Source organism: Solanum pennellii, chromosome 4, assembly GCF_001406875.1.
Source record: "Solanum pennellii chromosome 4, SPENNV200".
NCBI lineage: Eukaryota > Viridiplantae > Streptophyta > Magnoliopsida > Solanales > Solanaceae > Solanum > Solanum pennellii.
Window position 1 is genome coordinate 64,324,894 of NC_028640.1, and position 24,752 is coordinate 64,349,645.

Consider the following 24,752-nt stretch of genomic DNA (forward strand, 5'->3'; position numbering starts at 1 on the left):
GTGATGAAATATTTAGTGAATATTAAATAATGATATGATTGTTGATGAAAATTATTAAAAATTGGCTTTAGGTAACAAAGTCATGTACTTTGTCTGCTTCACGATACATGGAATAATTCTTGTTGCACTCACTCCAAATTACCACATCGTTTTAGTGTCATGGACATTATTTGTTATTGTTGTAACGAACATTCAATTGACTTGTAATACAAACTTTTAGTTAGTTTTGATAGTTTTTAAAACTTGTGGGTATAAATCATATTTTTCTAAAAAGTTGAAATATATTTCCCAAATTTTATGGCCAAACAGATGGTGAAATTTCACCCAAATTTTCACTCAAATAATATTTGCCAAGAATATTTGGAAGTCTATGGCCAAACGCTAGCTTAGTTTACTTGAGGGCGTAAGCGTGAGCAGATTGGAGGTTTAAAGAAAAACAAACACAAACTTCTTAGCAAATCGCAAAAAGTGCTCATTTTATGAGAGTCCGGAGCCTAAAGGGTATAAAATGTTAACAAAAATTCCAAAACGGTATATGAACTTTTATTTTATCCAAATGGGCAAAATCGCTAGAAGAGGAGCGATTTCTGTCGTCGGAAAAAATTTGATAAAAAGAAATGGCAGCGATTTCTAAAATATATTTTTTTTAATGATTTTTTAATAAATCGCTCCCTAAGCAGCGATTTCCTTAATTTTTTATTTGAAATTAAAAAAAAAAAATTAGGAGCAAATCGCTGCAAGTGCAGCGATTTGTCTCCAATTTTTTTTTAATTTTTTTAAATCAATTTTTAGAAAAAAATTGATTGCTACTTATTTTAAAAAATCATTAAAAAAAAAATTATTTTGGAATAAGTAGTAGAAAAATTTAAAATTAAAATTTCTTTAAAAAATTTAAAATTTTAATTTTGAAAATCGTAAAAAAAATTGATTGGAAAAAATAAAAAAAACAATTTGGAGACAAAGTTTTTTTTTTTTAATAAATAATTTAAAAAATTAAAGAAATCGCTGATTAGGCAGCGATTTATTAAAAAATCATTAACAAAAATTTGTTTTGGAAATCGCTGCCTTAGCAGCGATTTTACTTTTTCCGGCGAGCGAAATCGCTGCCCTTCCAGCGATTTTGCCTTTTTGGTTAAAATAAATATTCATATACCGTTTTGGAATTTTTGTTAACATTTTATACCCTTTAGGCTCCGGATTCCATTTTATGAGCATAAAAGTGAAATTTTATGACAAACTTCTTATAAATTTTATGTCCATCCGTTATGCTTTGGTTAAAAAATTTATCTTTATTATTACGTGTGTTACTTAAAAATACTCTTTTGCTAACAAAATAACTCAAAAATATCCAATGAGAATCTGCCCCCTTTGGTCATGATTCTCAGGTGTAATGTATTCAATCTTGAGCTTGATTTTCAACCCTTCTAATCATGCAAATCAACCACTTTTCACATGTAAATATGTGTAGCACTTAGCTTACTCGTCGACACAACAATTTTCTGGTTTATTTTTAGATTTTTATTTCACGATAAATATTATCTTAATCTTTTATCGAAGTTCAACAACGATACATATGTGTAGCACTTAGCTTACTCGTCCATGATAACAAGATAATGCCAACACTTAAAAGGTAAGTTTTCATAGTGATTGTTAGAGTGTCTATATTGTATGAAATGGAATGTTGGCAATCAAGAAATCACATGCTTAGAAGTAGAGGCGAATCCAAGATATGAAGATGATGGGTGCGCTATTAAAGAATAATACATCTTAGTTATGGCATGTATGTCACTCAATACCGATACTTGAGATAATTTTACTAAATATAGAAACATAAAATTAATGTACTACTCCCTTCGTCAACCTTTAATTGTCATGGTTTCTTTAGAGTCAAACTATAAGAATTTTGACTAACATTTTAAGGTGTATTAATTTTTCATCATATTGATATGCAAAAAATTGAAATTTATAAAACTTTTCATATAGTTTTAAATATCTAATATTTTGTTTAAGATATCGAATTAATATAATCTAATTTAACTTTGAAAATTAGTTAAATTGACTTTCGAAAAGCGCAAAATGACAAATAAAAATGAACAGAGGGAGTAATATATAAATATGAATCAAATGACTTTCAACATATAGTTTGGAGAGTGAAGTTATTGCACCATGAAATCGCAAGTTCGAAACTGGCTAGTCTCCTTGTTATATTCAATACTTTTAAGTTTTTAGGTAAAAGCGAAAAAAGAGAAATAACAAATGGGATTCAAAACGAGTTCCCTCAGCTCGAAAGGCATATATGTTCAACATTTAGACCAGTGCAACCAAACAATTTTAGTGAATTAATTCGTCTAATAAAAAATGTCATATTTCAAGTTAATGGGTGCACGTACATGAACATGTACGCTCACCTTTACTTAGAAAATAAAAGTTGCGGAAATGATATTGAGATAGAGGTGTAGGCATACTAGGAGAGATAAAATTAAGAATAAAGATATTTGCAATAAGGTAGGAGAGGTCTCTATGGTGGACAAGATTAGGTAAGCGAGGTTGAGATGGTTTGGACAAGTGAAAATAGGATAGGTGGAGTCATGCTGAAGAAGTCTCGGGGGAGGTGATTAGGCGTGACATGATAAATTTTGATTTTACCGAGAGCTATGACTTTAAATAAGTAAGAGGGGTTGGACGTTGTGAATAAGGATAAAAAGTTAGTTGACAGTTGAATATTACGTTATCTCGATTTCCTGCAGGATATATTTGGTTGTTGCTTCTTTTTAGCAATGGTACTAGCAATATCCTCATAGTTTTTTGTTCTTCGATTTAGATTATCACATGTGTTTTTTTGTGTTTTAGTTATCACATTATTTTCTTGTCATTGTTGTTCTTTCCTCTATACATTGTTAATTGGAGTCCGAAGTTTAAAGGGCAAAAAAAGTGGACAAAAATTCCAAAAGGGTATATCAAAAAAATTTCAAACCAAAATGGTAAAATCGCTACTGACGTAGCGATTTACTTTAATGTCGTTAATCAAAAACGTTGCTTGTGGAGCGATTATTTTTCTTGAAAAAATTTTATTATTTTTTTGAAATCGCTGCCTTGGCAGCAATTTTTGTTATTGATTTTTTAAAAAAAAAAATTGAAAATCGCTGCCTTGGCTTTTTTTTTTTTTAACAAATCATTTTTTTTTATGTTTTTTTAACAAAACGCTGCCTCGGTAGCGTTTTTTTAACAAATTGTTCTTTTACGTTTTTTTTAACAAATCGCTGCCTTTGACAACAATTTTAGTGCTTTTTTCTTTTCCTTTTAATTGTGACAACTACAATCGCTGCCTTGGCAGCGACTCATTGAATCCTCTTTTTTTTTTGAATTTCGTCAAAAAAAAAAGGATTTAATAAATCGTTGCCAAGGCAGTAATTTGTTTAAAAAAATGTATAAAAAAAAACTATTTCTTAAAAAAAAACGCTTCAAAATCCGCGATTTTGAATAACGGCGCTAAAGTAAATCACTACGTCAGTAGCAATTTTACTGTTTTGGTTAGAAATTTTTTTGATGTACCCTTTTGAAATTTTTGTCAATTTTTTTGCCCTTTAAGCTCTGGACTCTTGGTTATTACTCTCCATGTTATATTATTTTGTTATTCTTCTCATTTTTGTATTTTTCTCAGATTGTGTGAAACTGTTAATTAACTATATATATCTATTTTTTTGAGATAGAAATAAGATCTACATATACTTTACTATATATCCTTTATAAATTTTATTTACGGAATTACAGTGTTGTTATTTTCTTTTGATCTAATCTAATTTCTTACAAGATTGTTCTATTTTCCCAAAAAAAATTTGTACTTTCCAGTAGATAATATTTATTTTATTGAGTTTTAGTTTATTTGACAATGATTGCACTGAATCATTTTATATGAATTGAAATTTTAATGAACATAAAATTAACTTAACGAATAAAAATGGGATAATACCCAATTACCCCCCTAGCCTATACCCAAAATCCCTACGACACACCTTATCTTTGATGAGGTCCTATTACCCCCTCCAACTTTTTTTTTTAAGTAATATATTACCCCTTGCGTGCCTACGTGGCAAAAATAATCTGCAAGGTCGATTTGTTTGTTGAACACGCGCCAGGACCCACTTTTTCAGTTTTCGATAAAGTGACTTTAATGATATATATACTCCTCCTCTCTCACGTCCCACCCCACTCCCTATACCCCATAATTAATAAATCTATATGAATAAAGATAATGAGTTTTGTTTCAAATTGTTAATATTGATCTTTTATTATTTTATCATTTGGTTTAATATAATTATCAAGTTCAGAATTAATAATCGACATAAAATAAGAATTAATAATCGACATAAAATAAGAATTAATAATCGACATAAAAAGATGTAAAGAATATATTAAATTTTACTTTACCTTTTCAAATCAAGGAGCTTGAATGATAGTGGATGGAGCTTCTTCAAAAATGAAGAACCATAAACATGGGGTTATTTTTTGAAAAGACGAAAAAGATGCTTTGAGAGAAACAATAAAATTTATTTTTGAATTTTTTTTCAAATTGCTTTGACACGTGGCTCATTTTTGTTGGTCATTGTTAGCCAAAAGCTGCACTCACTCTGCACTTACTCCGCACTCACGCGCCCTACATGGGTGAAATCACGATTTTTGCCATGTAGGCACGCAAGGGGTAATATATTACTTAAAAAAAAGTTGGAGGGGGTAATAGGACCTCATCAAAGATAAGGTGTATCGTAGGAATTTTAGGTATAGGCTAGGGGGGTAATTGGGTATTATCCCAATAAAAATTAATATTAAACAACTTTTTATGCCTAATTTTGGTTCTATCTTCTCCATAAAAATTGTTGTGGCTAAAGGTATTTAAGTTACTTGTGGATTTTCAAGGGGATGAATAACATTATAAATTGCAAATTAAACATGAAAAATGTAGATTAAAAACCCAAATCACTAATTATCTTTTAAATTTCCTATTAGATGTCTAATGATTGAACTGTGACTATATTCGAATTATTCGCAACATCTAAAGCTTCACTCTGAAGGAAACGCTCCTTATAAAAAAAATAATTTATATTCAATTTTAAAATTAAGATATCTCCTATTAAAAAGAAACAATCTCATCTATTATACCGCTATTTTTTTTTGATATATCAAATCGCTATTACTACGTTCCAATTGATCAGAAAGTGATGTGGTGATTGAAATCTCAAATTATACGTGACACATGACTCATCAACTTTTTTTTATTTATTTGGGAACAAATGAATTTTCATATCTACTATAAAAGAAAAAAATAAAACCCCACCAGATAGAAGTGAGAACCCACAGAATTGTGCTTTCCCAATACTACTCAGCTAATGATTTCAATAGATTTTTAGACATTCAAATTAGAGGGGTTAAAAATGGGACGGTTCAATCGATTATTTTATAAAAATAATATTTTTGAATTATAATAATTTTTATTTATTTTATTTAATATAAATAAAATTAGATTTTTTAAAATTTTATTAGTCGAAAGGGTATAATTATGTTTATATAAGATTCTATAATTCTATTAAAATAAGTTTAATAATCAATTCGATATAATATAATTCTGTTTTTTTTTTTTTGAAAAATCATTGCATGCCTAGCTTGAAATTGTGTTCCAATTGAGCATCCAAAGAAAATTAATAAAGTATTTTTATTAAACAGTTCCTATTGAAATAAATTGTATGAATTTCTGAAGTGATCATTACGTAAATAAATTTATTACTTAAATATGAATCAGACTGATCATTAATTCATTTATTTATTGGTGAGAAATTCAAAATTAATTTAACCACTAAAAAAACATTTATCCTAATAGAACTTATGTAGAAAAATAAATTATTCCCAAAATTGCATGTGGAGTGTTTTATTGATTAAGTTGCTATTCTAATTATTAATCATGTTATAAATAGTTATATGCATGAGAGAACATGCAGTTCAATTAAATATATTAAATATAGAAGTATACTTATTAGGTGTATCTTTCTGTCTTTTTTTTTTTTGGTGCCAATTAAAAAAACATAAAAAGATATATAATGGATTATATTATTTTGTGCCAACCCATAGAAATCAGAAAGTAACAAAAATAAAATAGAGAGGCTTGAGCCAGCTTGTAATTCAGCTGCCTTTGGCTGAAGCTGTATAGTATCTTTTCTTGCTTTCTTATTTTTAATTTATAATTATAGTAATATTTTACTAAAAAATTATTGTACTCACTGTTCATAATTGTTCTTGTATCAAAAAAATTATAGAATACGAGCCTGCAATATTGTTATTTGGAAGTCAAAAATATTTTTTTTGTGAAAAAATAATTTAAATAAGTATTGGCAAATTCTTAAAACTGCTTATATAAATGAAAGAAATAATTTATTTTATTATTGGGAAGAATCTAAAAATTTTTGCTTCTTAAGAAAAGCAAAAGTAAAAGAAAATTATTTTCTTCAGGCAAAGGGCCAAGTGTGTGCCACGAGTGCTCTGTCTTCAAAAAGGCAGAATGCTGTTATAGAATCCGCTATTTTGGGGGATTCTCGAACGTGGAAAAGGATCCAATGAATTCGAAAGAATTGAACGCGTAAATCATGTCAAACCAAGACCAATCAATACCCGAACGAAACGGATTCGAACTTCTCCTAGAATAGTTCATCACAGAGATGCACAAAGGAAGAGAACGAACTTCATATATCTCTTTTCTACTCAATCCAGAAACGACTAAAATATCTCTTCCATATATACATATTAATCAATATATCTCTTATTAATAAATTAGCAAATCTCATAGATTTGATTAAGTGTTATTAAAAAAAATTATATTGAATATGAAATCCAAAAGTGTTCATCAATTATATTAAATTTTATGTGCATAATTTTATCTTTTCTTTCAAAAACAAATTACCATTTCATCATGATACTCAATTATTTAATGAACAAGTTTATGACACTTTACAGATCACATTGATAAAAATATATTTTGAACTATACATGATGAAAGACTATTCTCATTTCTCTTAATTCTTTTCTTTTGTATCGTTAGTAAAAAAAAATTTAATTTGATTTTGCATGTTATAAGAGAAAATTTTATAATGAAAATTGTTAGATATATTTACATAATTTGATTTATGAGATAATATAATCTCATATGCCTAATATGATTATAGTAATTTTTTTATGTTGCAATTATATAATATTTGACATTATTTATTTCGGTTGTTCATGATATGAATCAAGATTTTTTAAAAAAAAAATTGATTTATTTTTGGTCTTTGCTTCTTTGTGAGTTTTGAGAGAATTTAATTATGGTATACTAATACAGGGTTGTTATTTCCTCTTTAACTTATTAAGTTTTTTAAATTTTTTATTGCTTGGTTAATTCTTTTTTCCTTTTTCTTTTGGCAAGATTAGTTTATTGTATGTTTAGGTTAAAATATTAGAAGATGAAAAGTAAGCCAATTTATACAAACAAGCTAATCGCGAAAGTACGTATATATTCTTTTGTAATCATATGAACCAACTTTTATTAAGCATAATAATAGAACATGAGAATGTAAAGTTAATTTCTAATGTTCAAATATCGCTTGATATTCATAAAAAATTATTTATTAATATATAACTTTGTTGTTTTCAAAAAAATTGTAAGAAGATTTCAAGTTTTTTCAGATTTTTAAAATTATTACTACGATTTATTGAGTCTAAACTTTTCAAGTGTAACACTTGAATAAAAATATTCGCTTTTGACGAAATAAGTTTAATATCTCTCTCAATCTACTTATTTGTTGGTCCTTGATATTCATCATTTATATTTAAGAATTATTTTTTAGTGTTGGTATTGAATTTTTTTTCTTGATAAATACATGTTAGAGAAATATTAACAAAAAAATTATAATCTTGATTTGAAACATGGCACTAGTGTGTGTTTCTCTTGAGTTAACAAAAATATATAAAGAGTATGGAACGATACGATAAATTTATCGAAATAAAAAATATTTTTAACCATATTTTATATAATTTGTAAAACATAAGGAGAATTGATTTAATTACTCAATTAAGAACAACAATATGCGGAGAGTATAAATGAGAAAAAATAAAGAAAATAAATGTGCTATGACCTGAAAAGTCATTTTTTGAATTTTTTGTAAAAAAAAATATCATTTAACCCCCTTTTAATATTGACCCCCGAACCCAAGTTACTTTGGAATGAATTTTAAAATTAATTTCTAGTTTTGAGATAAAAGTTATGAATTATGACAGTTTGTGAATTTAAAAGGTTAAAATTGTTAAAAAGTGATTTTTCGATGTCTTTTGAAATTTCACGTCTCGTAATGAAATTCTATCAATTTCATCAGTCTCGGAATGTGAAAATTGATCTAAGAGAGTTATCGATTTCAAATTTAGGGTTTTTTCATGGATATGATGTTCTAAGTTGGAAATATATAAAATTTTAGCATGTGGTTTGACATTGGTCAACACTTGTGGTTTGGATGCTTGAATTGGATGTTTTCACAGTTTCATCGAATTCAGGGGATGATTTTCAGCCTAGAGGAGGTTTTGATTGAATTTTAAAAGGTCCCAAGTTTGATTACAACTTTTTAGCCGCTATGTTCATTTTTGGTCACGAATTCCAATCAAGGAGAGGTTGAATTCGTATTCCGATGGTTTCATTGATTCTGAAACGTCAAGTTTAGTCTTGTTACATATTTGATTTGTGTGAACTTGATTTCTAATGAATTCTGAAGATTTTTTCGGAAACTTTTGTGACTTTTATACGTTGGTTTCTACCTGTATGGTGCACTGTATTTTATTCATTGCAATCGTGTGGCCTTCCCTTGCGATTGCGTAGAGCATTTTCTATGTGCATCAAGATCAGGATGGTCAATATCAGTGAGTTCACCTTTTTAACTCAATGCAATTGCGGCCATTTGGTCATCGCGATTACCAAGAACATTTTTTACGTGGACAAAATGTTCTCTTAAAATCGAATTTCAGCCTCATTTTACTTTTTTTTAAAAAAAAAAAAAAACTTTGGGGAGCTTTGGGTTGGCGATTTAAACAAGATTTTTGAGAAGAAACAGTTGGGTAACGATTTCTAATCTCAACATCTTTATTTACCTATTATTGTTAATGAGTTTAAGTGTTTAAATTAAATTTTTGGAATGATAATTTGGGATTTCTTCAAGAACCCAAGAAATTGATTAAATGATGATTGTGAACTGATTTAATTACTTTCTCAATTGGTTTTCACTACGGAGTTTCAAATGAATTGGGTAATGTTTTCAAGTAAATTTTTTTTATTCAAACCTTATTTTTGAAATTGAGATTTTTAGTTGGTTTGTTTCATCTTTCCAAGTGTATGATATGGGTGTTGTTATTTTTGGAATCTTATTGCGATATTTGATTGGATTAGATTGTGTGGCTTTGGACATAGTTCGCAAAGAATAAGCTTTAAGTCTCGAATTGAATTTTGATTGAGTTAAGACAAATGACTTCTAAAACTCGTAAAACTTATAGAATTTTCTATTTACCTTCATGGATGTATTAAGGAGTAATGAAAATGAGGTGATGCGTTCAACTATTTCACTTGATGATCTTAATAAAATAAAATATCAAAGGAGAAAAGCAATGTATTGTTAATGGTGTTTGTAAATTGCCTTGTTGTGGATCTAATTTCTTGATTGATGAGTGCTTTGATGACATTATTGTGAACTTGAAAATGCTTGAATTTACTATCTCTTTCTTATGTTATGACCGAAATAAGCAGGTGTAAATGCGGAAGCTAGAAATGCAAATCTCAAAAGACCACGAGTAAGAAGACAACGAGAAATATACCAAAAGACACAAAGATTTAACGTGATTCGGTCAATCGACCTACTTCCACAAAGGAGATGAGCAATCCACTATAAATATGAGAGTACAAAATACAGAGAGAAATAACCTCAACCAATTCACTCGGAATACATGGGAGGTTCACACAAGTGATAACGTATCAAGCTTGTGACCCATAAATTCTCCCCCTAACCAAAACTCTCAAAGCACTTAAGACTACATTGTGAATGCTGATTAAGTTAGAAGGAAAATTCTCTATTTATAGAGTCCTAAGCCTTTTTCTACCAGAAAAAAGATTAGTCAATCCAAAACTTTTTCCTAAAAGGAAAACCTCTACATGTTGGGATTTGCCCTAAATTTCTTACCATAAGTAGGTTTTCCTTTTAAGAAAAGGTTTTGGATTGACTAATTTTTTTCTGGTAGGAAAATGTTTAGGACTCTATAAATAGAGACATGTTCCTTCTAACTTAATCAACATTTACAATGTAGTCTTAAGGGCTTTGAGAGTTTTGGTTAGGGGGATAAATTTATGGATCACAAGTTTGATATGTTATCACTTGTGTGAACCTCTCATGTATTATGAGTGAATTTGGTTGAGGTTGTTTCCCTCTGTATTTTGTACTTTCATATTTATAGTGGATTGCTCATCTCCTTTGTGGACGAAGGTCGATTGACCGAACCACGTTAAATCTTTGTGTCTTTTGGTATATTTCTCGTTGTCTTCTTACTCGTGGTCTTTTGAGATTTGCATTGCTAGCTTCCGCATTTACACCTGCTTATTTTTTGTCCTAACACTACATTCAAAAACTAAAATAATCCTCAAATTCAGCAGAGGGCTTCTGTGAATAGCTTTTGACTAAACAACAGAGCCACCATCGCGCAAAACTAAAAACCTGTCAGGTTAGGGTCTTCCTGTTTAATTAAATAAATATCCTTTTAGGTTCCTTGAAATCTCCACATTCTTCTGGTGGCTGGATATGGGATGAAATACTTTCAGATTACACAGATGGTCAACATTTCACGTGTTAAACAAAACAAAAATGAAATTATACTAATTTCCAATTACGCTTAATGCATTTCAGCAAAGAAAGAATGTAACGGCAGAATATAAATATTCTTACTCTAGATGTCAATGCAATGGGGTGAGCTTTAGAAGTTCCCGACATACCTTTGCGTGATTCTATCTCCAGAGAAGGAAAAAGAGGAGTGCCTGGAGGTGTTAGAAGTCTAAAACAGGAAAATAACATCTCATAATAAAGCATACAGAACTGTAGATAGGATTTTAAAAGAATGTTTAGGAAATCTGTTTCATGAATCAGCAAAAAATTCAACATCAGAGGTGCAAAGAAGCCCTTTTTCCTGCTTTTTAACTTTACAGAAAGAGGGTGCACCATTACTCCCATTATTTATTTGAGTGCTAGATTTTGATATATGGCAGCCATTAATTTTTGTACTTAAATTGAATACATCTACAAACTATACGTGTGTAGATATAAAGATCATTTATTACGTAACAAGATGAAATTAAAATGCTAGGGTTGCAAGAGGTAATCAAAGTTACCATGAAATTAAAACGTGATTTTTGGTGGTTCTCCGTTTACTGCTCTCGTGACTGCTGCTGGTTCTTATCACCAGCTGCTGTTGCTCGGAATCGGTGATTCTTGGTGGCTCGCCGTTCAAAGCTGCTACTCACCGAAAAAGCAGAGGAGTGGAAGAGAAGCAGCCTCGCTACTGCTGCTGGCGTAGAGGGGACGAAGAAGGGCGACGGGATACAGGAGGAAGAGGGGCGACGAAAAGAGGAGAGTCGTGTCTCCTCTTGTTCTCGCCGAAGATGACACACATCGATGGGTGGCTGCATTGTCGGAGATGGCGGATAGAGAAGAGACGAGGATGAAGAGAAAAGGGCGGGGTGCGGCGGATCTAGAGAAAAAAGAAATGAGGAATTTAGGTTTGGGTCTTTTGGTAGATTAAAATAGGAAAAAAACTAGGGAATTAGATCTTGACCGTAGGATTATATTTGATAATTTAGCAATCTTTTTTTCGTCGCTAATTTCGTCACCGAATATTAATTAAATTTGTCACAACTACTTTGTTACTAAATCCGTTGGCAAAATGAAGCGCTAAATTTTCGCGCTTTTATTTAGCGACGGATTAAATATTCCGTTGCAAAGTCGTTGCTATATTATAAGTCAAAAAATCATTTGGTAATTTGCAACAAAATGATTATTTCGTCGCGAATTCGTTGTTATATAGAGACGAAATATTGTTCGTCGTAAGAATCCGTCGCTAAACGATGTTTTTTTAGTAGTGTTATATATGAAAAAGGGCCAAAAAGATCCCTGAGCTATACGAAAAGGTCTAAAAATACTCTTCGTTCATCTTTTGGTCTAAAAATACCCTTCTACTCATATTTTTGGTCTAAAAGTACCCTTCCATCCACCTTTTTGCTTACTTATACCCTTGCAAATAACAACCCTCTCTTTTTTCTAAAATACTTATTATGTGTCATTTTTTTATTGAATGAAATAAAAATCCACCTTTATAATTTTTTTCCATAATTTATCCAAATCAAAACAATATATCTTTTCAAGGTACAAAAAATATACACTATGAAATTTGGATAAATTATGAAAAAAAATTAATAGAGGTAATTTTTATTTCTATCAATAAGAAAATGACACATAATAAGTATTTTAAGAAAAAGAGGATTGTTAGTTGAAAGGATATACGTGAGCAAAAAGTTGGATGAAATGGTACTTTTAGACCAAAAAGATATGTAGAAGGATATTTTTAGACCAAAAGATGGATGAAGAATATTGTTTAACTTTTTCTGATACTGTAAGGATATTTTTATTTTTAGCCGTTTTCAGTATAATATATAGAAGTTAGATATAAAAGGAGATGAGAAACGGATGAGAAATATTACAAGGAATACAAGATACAAATTGTAATATATTATAACAACACAATCATTTGATAACATAATTTAAAATATTTTTTTAACTTTCTTAATTATTGTGAAAAACTTTAGAGCCATTATTTCTTTTCTTAATATAACACATTTATGCTATGAATAATTAAAAAATGTCATATACGCAAACTATTTTCTTTTTAACAATGTAAATAAAGTGTAAAATATTATAAGAAATAATAAAAGGTATTTTTTGTGAATATATAATTAATATGTATCAAAATTCATATATGTAAAAAATGTTTTCTTTAGTCTTATCACACATTAAAGGAGCAGTTAACTTTTGGAGAGTTATTACTCCAATTTATTTTTAGTATATAATTATCATAATAATAGTTGTATAAATGATAGTCAAAATTCTTTTACTAATAACCTACAAATTAGATATGTATATTTAAGGAAATATATTTTTTACAATAAAAAAATAAAACTTAGAAAAACAAGAAAGCCTAATTTCAATTTGACATCAAAGAGAAAATTTCAAATGGATGGAAAAAAAGAAGCACAACCATTATACAAAATGAAGGTAACTTTTGCCCAAAATTTTAGGAAGTGAGGAAATGGAGTGTGAAAGAGAAAAAAAATCAAGAAAGCCAGCTTATAGCTAAGCTCTATCACTCACACTCTTTCTCAGCTGTCTGTCGGTGACCCTTCTTCTTCTTCTTGCTAGCTCACACTCACTCTCTCTCTAATTCACTTTTTTTGTATCTATTTATCTTCTTTCTTCTCTTTCTCTTCGCTTCTTTTCTAAGAAACCTCTTTAATCAAATGCAATAACAAAGAGAACACAATTATCTTTCTCTTTTCCAGGTTTATCTCTTCTCTTCAGGATTTTGTTGGTTTGTTTATTGTGTTAAAGATTCAATTTTTATCCCATTTATTAGATCTTTTAGTTGAATTTTTGTTGAAGACTATGAAGCTTGGTGAAATGTGAATGTGGGGTTTGGTTTTAGTGGAAAATTTCATCTGGGGTTTTGTTTTTTGAGGTAAAGATGTGAGCTTTAATGGTGTGTGATCTGGATCTTGTGTTTTCTTGGATTGGTGTTGTGGGGTTTATGGTGAATTTGGTTCTGGATTGTGGGAATCTTAATAGGGAAATGATGTTTGTTTCTGTATTGACTTGAAATTATTGCTGAATCTGGTCTTAGATTTATGTGATTTCCATATGTGAATTTTGGTTGGTGGTGCTTTGGACTATTCAGGTAATTCACTGCTGAAAAATAAGGTAGTTAAGTAATTCTAGTGGTACTGTCATTCTTGGAAACTATGCTATTACAATTTGATCTATATCTTTTGTTAACGTATGATAAAGGTACTTCATTTTGTTAGTTTTGTGTTTTTTCTAGAAGTTCTGGAATAATGTCTTTTTACTGGTGCTTTGCAGGAGGCTGTGAGCTTTCTTCTGTGTCTTGGGAGGTAGATCTGCCGTGAAGATCTCGAGATCACAGCAAAGCTGGCGGCCACACTGGCTTGGAGGTTCCCTGCTGCCAATGGCAGCAGTCTTGCCACTAGTGATACGGTAAAGTTCCCTTTTTTAAAGAAAAAGAAATTGATTTGATAAGTTTCCTCATGGTTTGTTTGTTACGTGAGCTGTTGAACTATTTTACTCAAAGATCTGGAGATGCCCTTTCTGCATTCCACTCTACTTTGGTGTGTCTTAACTAGTAGTGTTATATGTGCAATCTTAGTATTGTGCAGTTTATTCTCGAGTTTACGTGTTCTTAGTATTACTCTGTAGCTAAATCCAGGTTATTGCCATTTTTCCAATTATTTTTTCCTTTGAAAATAGTAAACATCTTAGAATGGTAGTTTATTTTGCTTTTCTTTTTGTCGGAGAAGCAGTCCGTATCATGTCGGCATTTTTAATTAGAAAGGGTTGCATCACTCACTCAATGCTGCATCTCTAATGTATATTGCATGCTTCCATGACTGAGAAAAATTATAGATTTACATACTTTGTTTTTTGATGATGTCAAAACTGACTTGTGCTGTTGATGGTTAATTTCAACATCATATTCGTGCTATTTTCCTTCTTGAATGACATCAATGGATGCTGTGATTTTCTAGAGTGTTGCTCATTCCTGACCAATATCTATCAATTCTTTTCTTGTAACAGGACAGAAATGCCGATGCTAAACCTCATGATATGGAGCCTCCAACTCCGCATTCATTTATGAAAACATCTTCGAGGTTAGTCTAAATATCAACACTTTCAGTCTAGGAGCTCATAATGATCTGATCTATGGTTTGTGTTTTACTCGATGAGAAGCATTTTAGTCTATAGTCAGGCGACACGTTTTTTTTTTTCTTGTGCTATAAGCATGGCTGCATGAGGATAATGAAAACAGACTTTTCCTTGCAAAACTCTCTTCTGTTGCTCTCCTCTCTTCTCAGGGAATCTGTATCTGCAAATGCTGATACAGTTTCTCATACTTTACGAGTCCTCAATTAGGGCCCGTTTGGATGGGCTTAATAAAAGCAGCTTTAAAAAAGTACTTTTGAAAGTGCTGAAACTTATTTTTAAAATAAGCAGTTATGCGTTTGGATAAAAGTGCTGAAGTTGCTATGCCGAACGTGAAAAGGGAAAAATGAAAGAAAGAGATGTTAGGGTTATGCGGGTAATTTGGAGATTGTATAAAAATATTAAGGGCAAAAAGATAAAAAAGTGGTCAACTTAAAACAGCTTATAAGCTAAAAAAAAAAAAAGCACCCCTACCCCAGCTTTTAACTTTTGGCTTAAAATAAGTTTTTTTTTACTTAAAATAAGTTATTTTGAGTATTGCCAAACAGCTAAATAAGTCAAAAATCAGCTTTTAAGTCAGTTTGACCAGCTTTTAAGCTGAACCAAACAGGCTCTTAAACTCATCTTAGATATTCTTTCTTTTTGTTTGAAAGAGTCCAATATTTTGTCTCAATATAGTATCATTTTTTGCAACTCCTACATGCATCAGTTGCACAAAACATAAATCATGCATAAGCTTCTCTTTTGTTCACCTTTCGTCCAGAGATAGTGTAGATTCTCCAAGATGTAAAATATATTCACATAACAATCAGTATGGGAATGTGAATTACTTCTGCTTTGGACATTGCTGGTCTTTGCTGCTCTGTTTTAAAACTGAAAATATTTGAAGTGCAGTTGACCATATCCTGTCCTTTGTTTTCTGTTGTAAGATACTATTTTGATGGAAGTTTGTTACCAGTAAGAAAAGCAGCAATAGAACAAAATTTGTAACACTCCCTCTATCCCAAAATAAATCTCCCATTAGCAAAAATAATTTTTGTCCCAAAATAAGCGTCATTTTAGGAATTCAAGACGAAAAATAGCAAGATTTTCCAACTATACCCTTATACTTCATCTTCTTGATAGTGTTCAATTTTCAAGAGACATTTGTTGAATAGGAATGATCTAGTATACTACACATTGTATTTGTTGATTTCTTAATGGCGTGTTTATTGCTAAGGTGACACTTATTTTGGGATAGAGAGAGTATCATTTAAAATGATGCAATCTTTTCTGGTGACACTTATTTTGGGATAGAGAGAGTATCATTTAAAATGATGCAATCTTTTCTAACTTCATGTGGCCTGGATTAGCATTTTACATCATGATATTCTTGGCTGGTTTAGACTACAAACAAATCCTGAAAGGATGTTTTGCTATTAAATTGTGCAGAGATCGTAGTAGCATGGAAGATCCAGATGGGACATTAGCAAGTGTTGCTCAATGCATTGAGCAGTTACGGCAGAATTCCTCATCCATGCAAGAAAAAGAAAATTCACTTAAGCAATTACTGGAGCTTATTGATACACGGGAAAACGCATTTAGTGCTGTTGGCTCACATTCACAAGCTGTTCCAGTACTTGTTTCTTTACTTCGTTCTGGATCACTTGGGGTAAAGATGCAGGCTGCTACAGTTTTGGGTTCTCTGTGTAAAGAGAATGAACTGCGAGTGAAAGTGCTACTAGGAGGCTGCATACCTCCTCTCCTTGGTCTTCTCAAGTCAAGCTCAGCCGACAGTCAGATTGCATCAGCAAAAACTATATATGCTGTGTCTCAAGGTGGTGCAAAAGATCATGTTGGCTCAAAAATATTTTCAACTGAAGGAGTTGTGCCAGTATTATGGGAGCAATTAAAAAAGGGACTTAAAGCTGGAAATATAGTTGACGACTTACTGACAGGAGCTTTAAAAAACCTCTCGACCAGCACTGAGGGCTTCTGGTCTGCAACAGTACAAGCTGGAGGAGTGGATATACTTGTTAAACTACTGAATAATGGACAGCCAAGTACTCAGGCAAATGTCTGCTTTCTCCTTGCTTGTATGATGATGGAGGATTCTTCTGTTTGTTCAAGAGTCTTAGCTGCAGAGGCCACCAAGCAACTTCTTAAACTACTTGGACCTGGCAATGAAGCCTCAGTTAGAGCAGAAGCTGCAGGCGCTCTTAAATCTCTTTCTGCCCAAAGCAAAGATTCCAGGAAGGAAATAGCAAATTCTAATGGTATTCCTGCTTTGATAAATGCTACCATAGCTCCTTCAAAAGAATTCATGCAGGGTGAGTACGCCCAAGCTTTGCAGGAGCATGCAATGTGTGCGCTTGCAAATATTTCTGGTGGTTTGTCATATGTCATTTCAAGTCTTGGTCAAAGCCTTGAATCTTGCACCTCACCTGCACAAGTAGCTGATACATTGGGGGCTTTAGCTTCAGCTCTCATGATATATGATAGCAAAGCAGAAAATTCAAGAGCATCAGATCCTTTGGAAGTGGAAGAAACACTGGTTAAGCAATTTAAGGCCCGCTTACCCTTTCTAGTGCAGGAGCGTACTATTGAAGCACTTGCCAGTTTGTATGGGAATTCTGTACTGTCTAGCAAACTTGTGAATTCTGATGCAAAACGCCTATTGGTTGGTTTGATCACAATGGCCACAAATGAAGTTCAGGATGAGTTGATAAGGTCACTTCTCTTTCTATGCAAAAATGAAGGTAGCTTATGGCATGCACTACAAGGTCGTGAGGGAATTCAGCTATTAATCTCTCTTCTTGGACTCTCATCAGAGCAGCAACAGGAGTGTGCTGTTGCTCTTCTTTGTCTTCTATCCAATGAAAATGATGAAAGTAAGTGGGCCATTACAGCAGCTGGTGGCATACCTCCACTTGTTCAAATTCTGGAAACTGGGTCTGCCAAAGCTAAGGAAGATGCAGCAACTATCCTTGGAAACCTCTGTAATCACAGTGAAGATATCCGTGCTTGTGTTGAAAGTGCTGATGCTGTTCCTGCTTTATTGTGGCTTCTGAAGAATGGTAGCTCCAACGGGAAGGAAATTGCTGCAAAGACACTGAACCATTTGATTCACAAATCAGATACTGCAACAATTAGTCAACTCACTGCATTATTAACTAGTGATCTTCCAGAGTCCAAAATTTATGTCTTAGATGCACTGAAAAGTTTGCTCTCTGTGGCCTCTCTAAGCGATATGTTGCGTGAAGGCAGTGCAGCAAATGATGCAGTTGAGACGATGATAAAGATATTAAGCTCTACCAAGGAAGAGACTCAGGCTAAGGCTGCATCAGCTCTTGCTGCAATTTTCCATCTCAGGAAGGACCTGCGAGAAAGTACCCTTGCTGTGAAGACTTTGTGGTCACTTGTGAAGCTTCTGAATGCTGAACCTGAGGCTATCTTAGTGGACACGTCGCGCTGCCTTGCTGCAATATTTCTCTCTATTAGAGAAAGCCGTGACATTGCAGCAATTGCTAGAGATGCATTGCCTTCATTAATGGTGCTTGCAAAGTCCTCAGTTTTACAAGTTGCAGAACAAGCAGTATGTGCTTTGGCCAATCTTCTTTTGGATCCCGAGGTGTCTGAGAAAGCAGTTCCTGAAGAAATCATCTTGCCTGCTACTAGAGTTCTTCGTGAAGGCACAACTGGTGGAAGGACCCATGCCGCAGCAGCAATTGCTCGTCTTCTTCAATTCAGTGAGGTTAATCCTGCCTTAACTGATTGCGTTAACCGTTGTGGAACAGTTCTTGCATTAATTTCTTTCCTGGAATCAACTGGAAGCGACTCTGTTGCTATATCAGAAGCTTTAGATGCACTTTGTTTCCTCTCAAGGCTGGAAGGAGCTAGTGGTATCAAACCTGCATGGGCAGTTCTAGCTGAATATCCAAATAGCATAAGTCCTGTGGTTTCATGCATTGCTGATGCCTCATCGGGGTTGCAAGACAAAGCAATTGAAATATTGTCTAGACTCTGCCAAGCTCAGCCCACTGTGCTTGGTGATGCTATCGCTTGTGCCTATGGATGCATTTCTTCAGTTGGAAGAAGGGTAATCTGTTCCTCCAATGCTATGGTCAAAATAGGAGGAAGTGCACTTCTTGTTTGCGCTGCAAAAGTGAATCATCAGAGAGTGGTGGATGATCTAAATGAATCAAAGTCTTGTGTTCCACTCATTCAATCTTTTGTTGGGATGCTAAATGCTTCAGAGTCTCTACATTTGGAAGACCAGGGGGATAAGATCGCAATTAGCATCTCCAGGAATGCCGAAGAAGCATCACAAAAGGATGAGGTGAAGAAAAGTACTTTGGTTGTTTCGGGGGTCAATATAGCTATATGGCTACTTTCTGCTCTTGCCAGTCATGATGACACAAGTAAAGCTGAGATTATGGAGGCTGGTGCAATTGAAGTTCTTACTGAGAGAATCTCTCAATCTTTTACACAGTTTACACAGGTAAGCACTTTCAAGTGTTCCCTTTCTGTGATAGAACCACATCTAACCCAAGACTTTTGATTTTGTTCTATTATATCTCTTGTGCAGAAGTAGTATATGACCTTTGTTATTAACGTTTACAGATTGATTTCAAGGAGGATAGCAGCATATGGATTTGTGGATTGCTTCTGGCTATCTTATTTCAAGATAGAGACATCATACGAGCAAATGGAACAATGAAAGCCATACCTGTGTTAGCTAATCTGCTGAAGTCAGAAGAGTCAGCAAACAGGTATTTTGCTGCACAAGCTGTAGCAAGCCTTGTCTGTAATGGTAGCAGGGGAACTCTGCTGTCTGTTGCAAATTCAGGAGCGCCATCCGGACTCATAACGTTACTTGGTTGTGCTGATGAGGATATAAAGGACCTTGTGGCACTATCAGAGGAATTTGCGTTGGTCCGTAACCCAGATGAAGTTGCACTTGAAAGATTGTTTAGGGTGGATGATATTAGGGTTGGTGCAACTTCTAGGAAAGCTATACCAGCCCTTGTTGACTTGCTAAAACCTATCCCTGATCGTCCCGGTGCACCTTTTCTAGCTCTTGGACTTCTGATTCAGCTTGCCAGAGATTGTCCTTCAAATAAGATTGTAATGGTTGAATCTGGGGCTCTGGAAGCACTGACTAAATACCTTTCACTTGGTCCACAAGATGCAACTGAGGAGGCTGCCACTGATTTGTTAGGTATCCTATTTACTACTGCTGAAATATGCAGACACGAATCTGCTTTTGGTGCTGTTGGTCAGCTTATTGCAGTTTTACGTCTTGGTGGAAGAGGGGCAAGGTATAGTGCTGCCAAAGCCTTGGAAAACTTGTTCTCAGCAGATCACATCAGGAATGCAGAATCAGCTAGACAGTCTGTTCAGCCTTTGGTTGAGATTCTGAATACTGGTCTGGAGAGGGAGCAGCATGCAGCCATTGCTGCATTAGTTAGGCTTCTCAGTGAGAATCCTTCAAAAGCTCTTGCGGTTGCAGATGTCGAGATGAATGCGGTGGATGTTCTTTGCCGAATTCTTGCATCAAGCTGCTCAATGGAGCTGAAGGGTGACGCAGCCGAGTTGTGTTCTGTTTTGTTTGGAAATACAAGAATAAGGTCTACAATGGCTGCAGCTAGATGTGTGGAGCCTTTGGTTTCTCTTCTTGTTACTGAATTTAGTCCTGCTCATCATTCTGTTGTTCGTGCATTAGATAAACTAGTGGACGACGAACAGCTGGCTGAACTAGTTGCAGCACATGGTGCAGTCATTCCCCTTGTTGGCCTTCTTTATGGACGAAATTATTTACTTCATGAAGCTATTTCTCGAGCTCTTGTGAAGTTGGGGAAGGACAGGCCTTCCTGTAAGATGGAAATGGTCAAGGCTGGCGTTATTGAGAGTGTGCTTGACATTCTGCATGAAGCACCAGATTTCCTTTGTGCTGCATTTGCTGAATTGCTCAGAATACTGACAAATAATGCTACCATTGCTAAGGGACCATCTGCTGCAAAGGTGGTAGAGCCACTTTTTGTATTGCTGATGAGACCAGAGTTTGGACCTGATGGGCAACACAGTACGCTTCAGGTCCTTGTGAATATCCTAGAGCATCCGCAGTGCCGATCTGATTATACCTTGACATCACACCAAGCTATTGAACCTCTTATTCCCTTACTTGATTCTCCCGCTTCTGCCGTGCAACAACTGGCTGCTGAGCTTCTGTCTCACCTGCTTTTGGAAGAGCACCTGCAGAAGGACCCAGTTATCCAGCAAGTGATTGGTCCCCTTGTACGGGTCCTTGGTTCTGGTATACCCATTTTGCAGCAGAGAGCTGTGAAGGCCTTAGTCTGTATTGCACTTACTTGGCCAAATGAAATTGCAAAAGAAGGCGGCGTCAATGAACTGTCTAAAGTAATAATGAATGCTGACCCTTCACTCCCTCATGCCTTGTGGGAGTCAGCTGCTGTAGTATTATCCAGTATTCTACAATTTAGCTCTGAGTTTTTTCTGGAAGTACCTGTTGTAGTGTTGGTAAGATTGCTTCGCTCTGGCTCTGAAGGCACAGTTCTTGGTGCATTAAATGCTCTTCTTGTGTTGGAGACTGATGACTCCACCAGTGCTGGAGCTATGGCTGAAAGTGGGGCGATCGAGTCTCTCTTAGAACTTCTCAGATGCCACCTTTGTGAGGAAACTGCTGCGAGACTCCTTGAGGTTTTGCTGAACAATGTGAAGATTAGAGAAACAAAAGCCACCAAGTCAGCAATTGTGCCCTTATCACAGTATCTTTTGGATCCGCAGACACAAGGGCAGCAAGCAAGATTACTGGCAACTCTTGCTCTTGGCGACCTATTCCAGAATGAAACTCTTGCTCGAAGCAGTGATGCTGTTTCAGCTTGCCGGGCATTGGTGAATCTGCTTGAAGATCAACCTACTGAAGAAATGAAAGTTGTCGCTATATGTGCCTTACAGAACCTCGTTATGTATAGCAGATCAAATAAGAGAGCAGTTGCGGAAGCTGGTGGTGTCCAGGTTGTGTTAGATCTGATTGGTTCAAGTGAGACAGATACATCAGTACAGGCAGCAATGTTCGTCAAGCTTCTCTTTTCCAATAACACCATTCAAGAGTATGCTTCAAGTGAAACTGTCAGGGCTATCACTGGTAAACTTTCCTTTCCTTGTAATCTATTGTTACAGAGTCATTATCTGTATTGAAACTACAGAAGACAAATGAGATAAAAACTGACTGGAAAAAGATAAATTGGCTAGTTCACATTATTTAACTAAGAAATCCAATTGTTGGATTAAATAAAAGAAAATAAATCATTTCTAATTTACAAGATACGATCTGTCTGGAACTTGTACGAGTGTAGTATACATGGCTAACTGTATTTTCTTTTACATTTCATATATTAAAATTAGTATCTCCAAAATAGAAGTTTTCGTAAAATGATGGTGGATTCTCCCCATTATTCTTGATCCAGGTTGGTTAATATTAAAGAACAGTTTAGATGATGTGTTATTGTGTCCAAAAAGTTAATTTTTTATTGAAAGTTTATGTGCAAATGGAGTCATTTCTTGTTAGTGCTAATAGCTTATAAATTTAATTGTTTCCTGTCTTTGTAGCTGCAATTGAGAAAGATTTATGGGCCTCGGGAACTGTAAATGAGGAGTACCTCAAGGCTCTGAATGCACTATTTGGAAACTTCCCCCGTCTAAGGGCTACTGAACCTGCAACCCTGAGTATTCCACATTTAGTGACATCCCTGAAGACTGGTTCTGAGGCAACTCAAGAAGCTGCTTTGGATGCTCTTTTTTTTCTCCGCCAAGCTTGGTCCGCATGTCCTGCTGAAGTTTCTCGGGCACAATCAATTGCTGCTGCAGATGCCATTCCATTGTTGCAGTATCTGATACAATCTGGACCCCCTCGGTTTCAGGAGAAGTCAGAATTTTTACTGCAATGTTTGCCTGGTACTCTGGTGGTAATAATAAAACGAGGGAACAACATGAGGCAATCGGTTGGAAATCCAAGCGTTTTTTGCAAGCTTACCCTTGGAAATACTCCACCTCGCCAAACGAAGGTACGTTGCATTTTCATTTCAAGTACAGTAATATTTCTCATTGCTATGTGGGGTTGGAACCCGTTTTGTGCAGTGTTGACCAAACTCTAATTTATAAAGAACTCTTACTTTGTGTGCTGGGAGCGAGGCGGAGGGAATGAGGCACTCTAAATTGCAAACTTGTAAATTAAGTAGAACAAGATGGCTCTAGAAAACAGAGTAGGGATCTGTTTACTAAAGGAAGAGATTGGGGTACTAGTTACCAAGAGAGCGAAGTGGGAAAGGGCCATTCTTGGCGCCTGGGAAGCGGAGGGCGGGGGGGTTGAGTTTACCTTGTCTACTTCAATTAATGCATTGGAAAATCTGGTTATGTTTGATTCATCAGTGATTGGTAATCAAGACTTGTACTATCCCACAACAAAATAATTAAGTTGAACTTCTTTGGTACACTCATTATGCATAGATCTCTTCTTGCTACTCCCTTCACACTTCATATGGTTCACAATTCCTTGTTTTTCTCCTGTCAGGTTGTTTCAACTGGTCCTAATCCAGAGTTCGATGAAAGCTTTTCATGGTCCTTTGAAAGTCCTCCTAAAGGCCAGAAGCTCCATATTTCATGCAAGAATAAGAGCAAAATGGGGAAGGTAAGAGGATACAAGCTATTCTCCTGTTACTATTACAATTAACAGGAGACACTGAACGTTTTGCTAAAATATGCTTCTTGACTTCCCTCATTTCTTGACTTCTGCTAAATTTATTCCAATTTAATGACAGAGTTCATTCGGGAAGGTCACGATCCAGATTGACCGAGTAGTTATGCTGGGTGCAGTCGCTGGGGAGTACACCTTGTTGCCCGAGAGCAAAAGCGGACCCTCAAGGAATTTAGAAATAGAATTCCAATGGTCCAATAAGCAGCAAATGGAATAAGGTTACTCAAACTGCATTTTAGTGGTATAGGAACAAATGTTTGGAACTTTTTTCGGTTTTCTGTTTCCTTTCTTCCTGTTTAATTATAAGGTGAATGTATATAGTGTCTGGTATAGGTGTTACTACGTTTCGATCATATTTAGTTGTTGTAACGGCTGTTGTCAATGTATTCTTTTGTAACTTGAGTCACTTTAGTATCATCAAGGAAGGGACATGGATTCATGGTTTGCTTCCTTTGTATTTTTTGTATTCATATGTTGTTTGATGAAAGAAACAGTGTTTTTGGTTTGGACTGCCTTAGTTGAGGATGTGTATTGTGATTAATAACTATCCATTGTTACTTATTGGTATGTGAGTACTCAGTCTGTTGTATGCACTTTGTTTTGAATATCAATCACCTCTTCTTCCTTAAAAGATAACTAACTGTATATTGTTGTTTATGTTAAGAACTTTTAGAATGAAATTTGGACTATAGTTGTTGAAATCTTACTCAGAAAGGTGTTCCAGAAATAATTTGATCAAGAATTAGCAGATGTTATAAAATCAAGAACACTAGTGGTAAATATTTTTTGTTTCTTGACTAGAGGTCTTGTGTTTGAGTCTTCTACTACGGAGTCATCTTTGTAAGAGAGCGGTTTACCTCTAGTGCGGGGACTTCTTTTTACGTAAATTTGAATTTAGTTGTGCTTTAATATGG

General features: G+C 34.1%; 1 protein-coding gene across 2 annotated transcripts; it reads left to right on the forward strand.

Annotated features, from left to right (window-relative positions):
- The first annotated feature begins 13,404 nt into the window (after positions 1–13,404).
- On the forward strand, positions 13,405–24,399 carry LOC107017097 (protein CELLULOSE SYNTHASE INTERACTIVE 1). Of its 2 annotated transcripts, none has more exons than XM_015217374.2 (8): positions 13,405–13,651; positions 14,226–14,360; positions 14,958–15,031; positions 16,515–19,563; positions 19,686–22,230; positions 22,695–23,149; positions 23,656–23,772; positions 23,903–24,399. In XM_015217374.2, exons 3-8 carry the CDS (start codon positions 14,988–14,990, stop codon positions 24,053–24,055), a joined length of 6,363 nt encoding a protein of 2,120 aa, XP_015072860.1. In that variant the 5' UTR covers positions 13,405–13,651; positions 14,226–14,360; positions 14,958–14,987; the 3' UTR covers positions 24,056–24,399. The 2 variants fall into 2 exon arrangements, with proteins under 2 accessions (XP_015072860.1, XP_015072861.1); XM_015217375.2 differs by lacking the exon at positions 13,405–13,651 and adding an exon at positions 13,842–14,043.
- Positions 24,400–24,752: the final 353 nt, after the last annotated feature.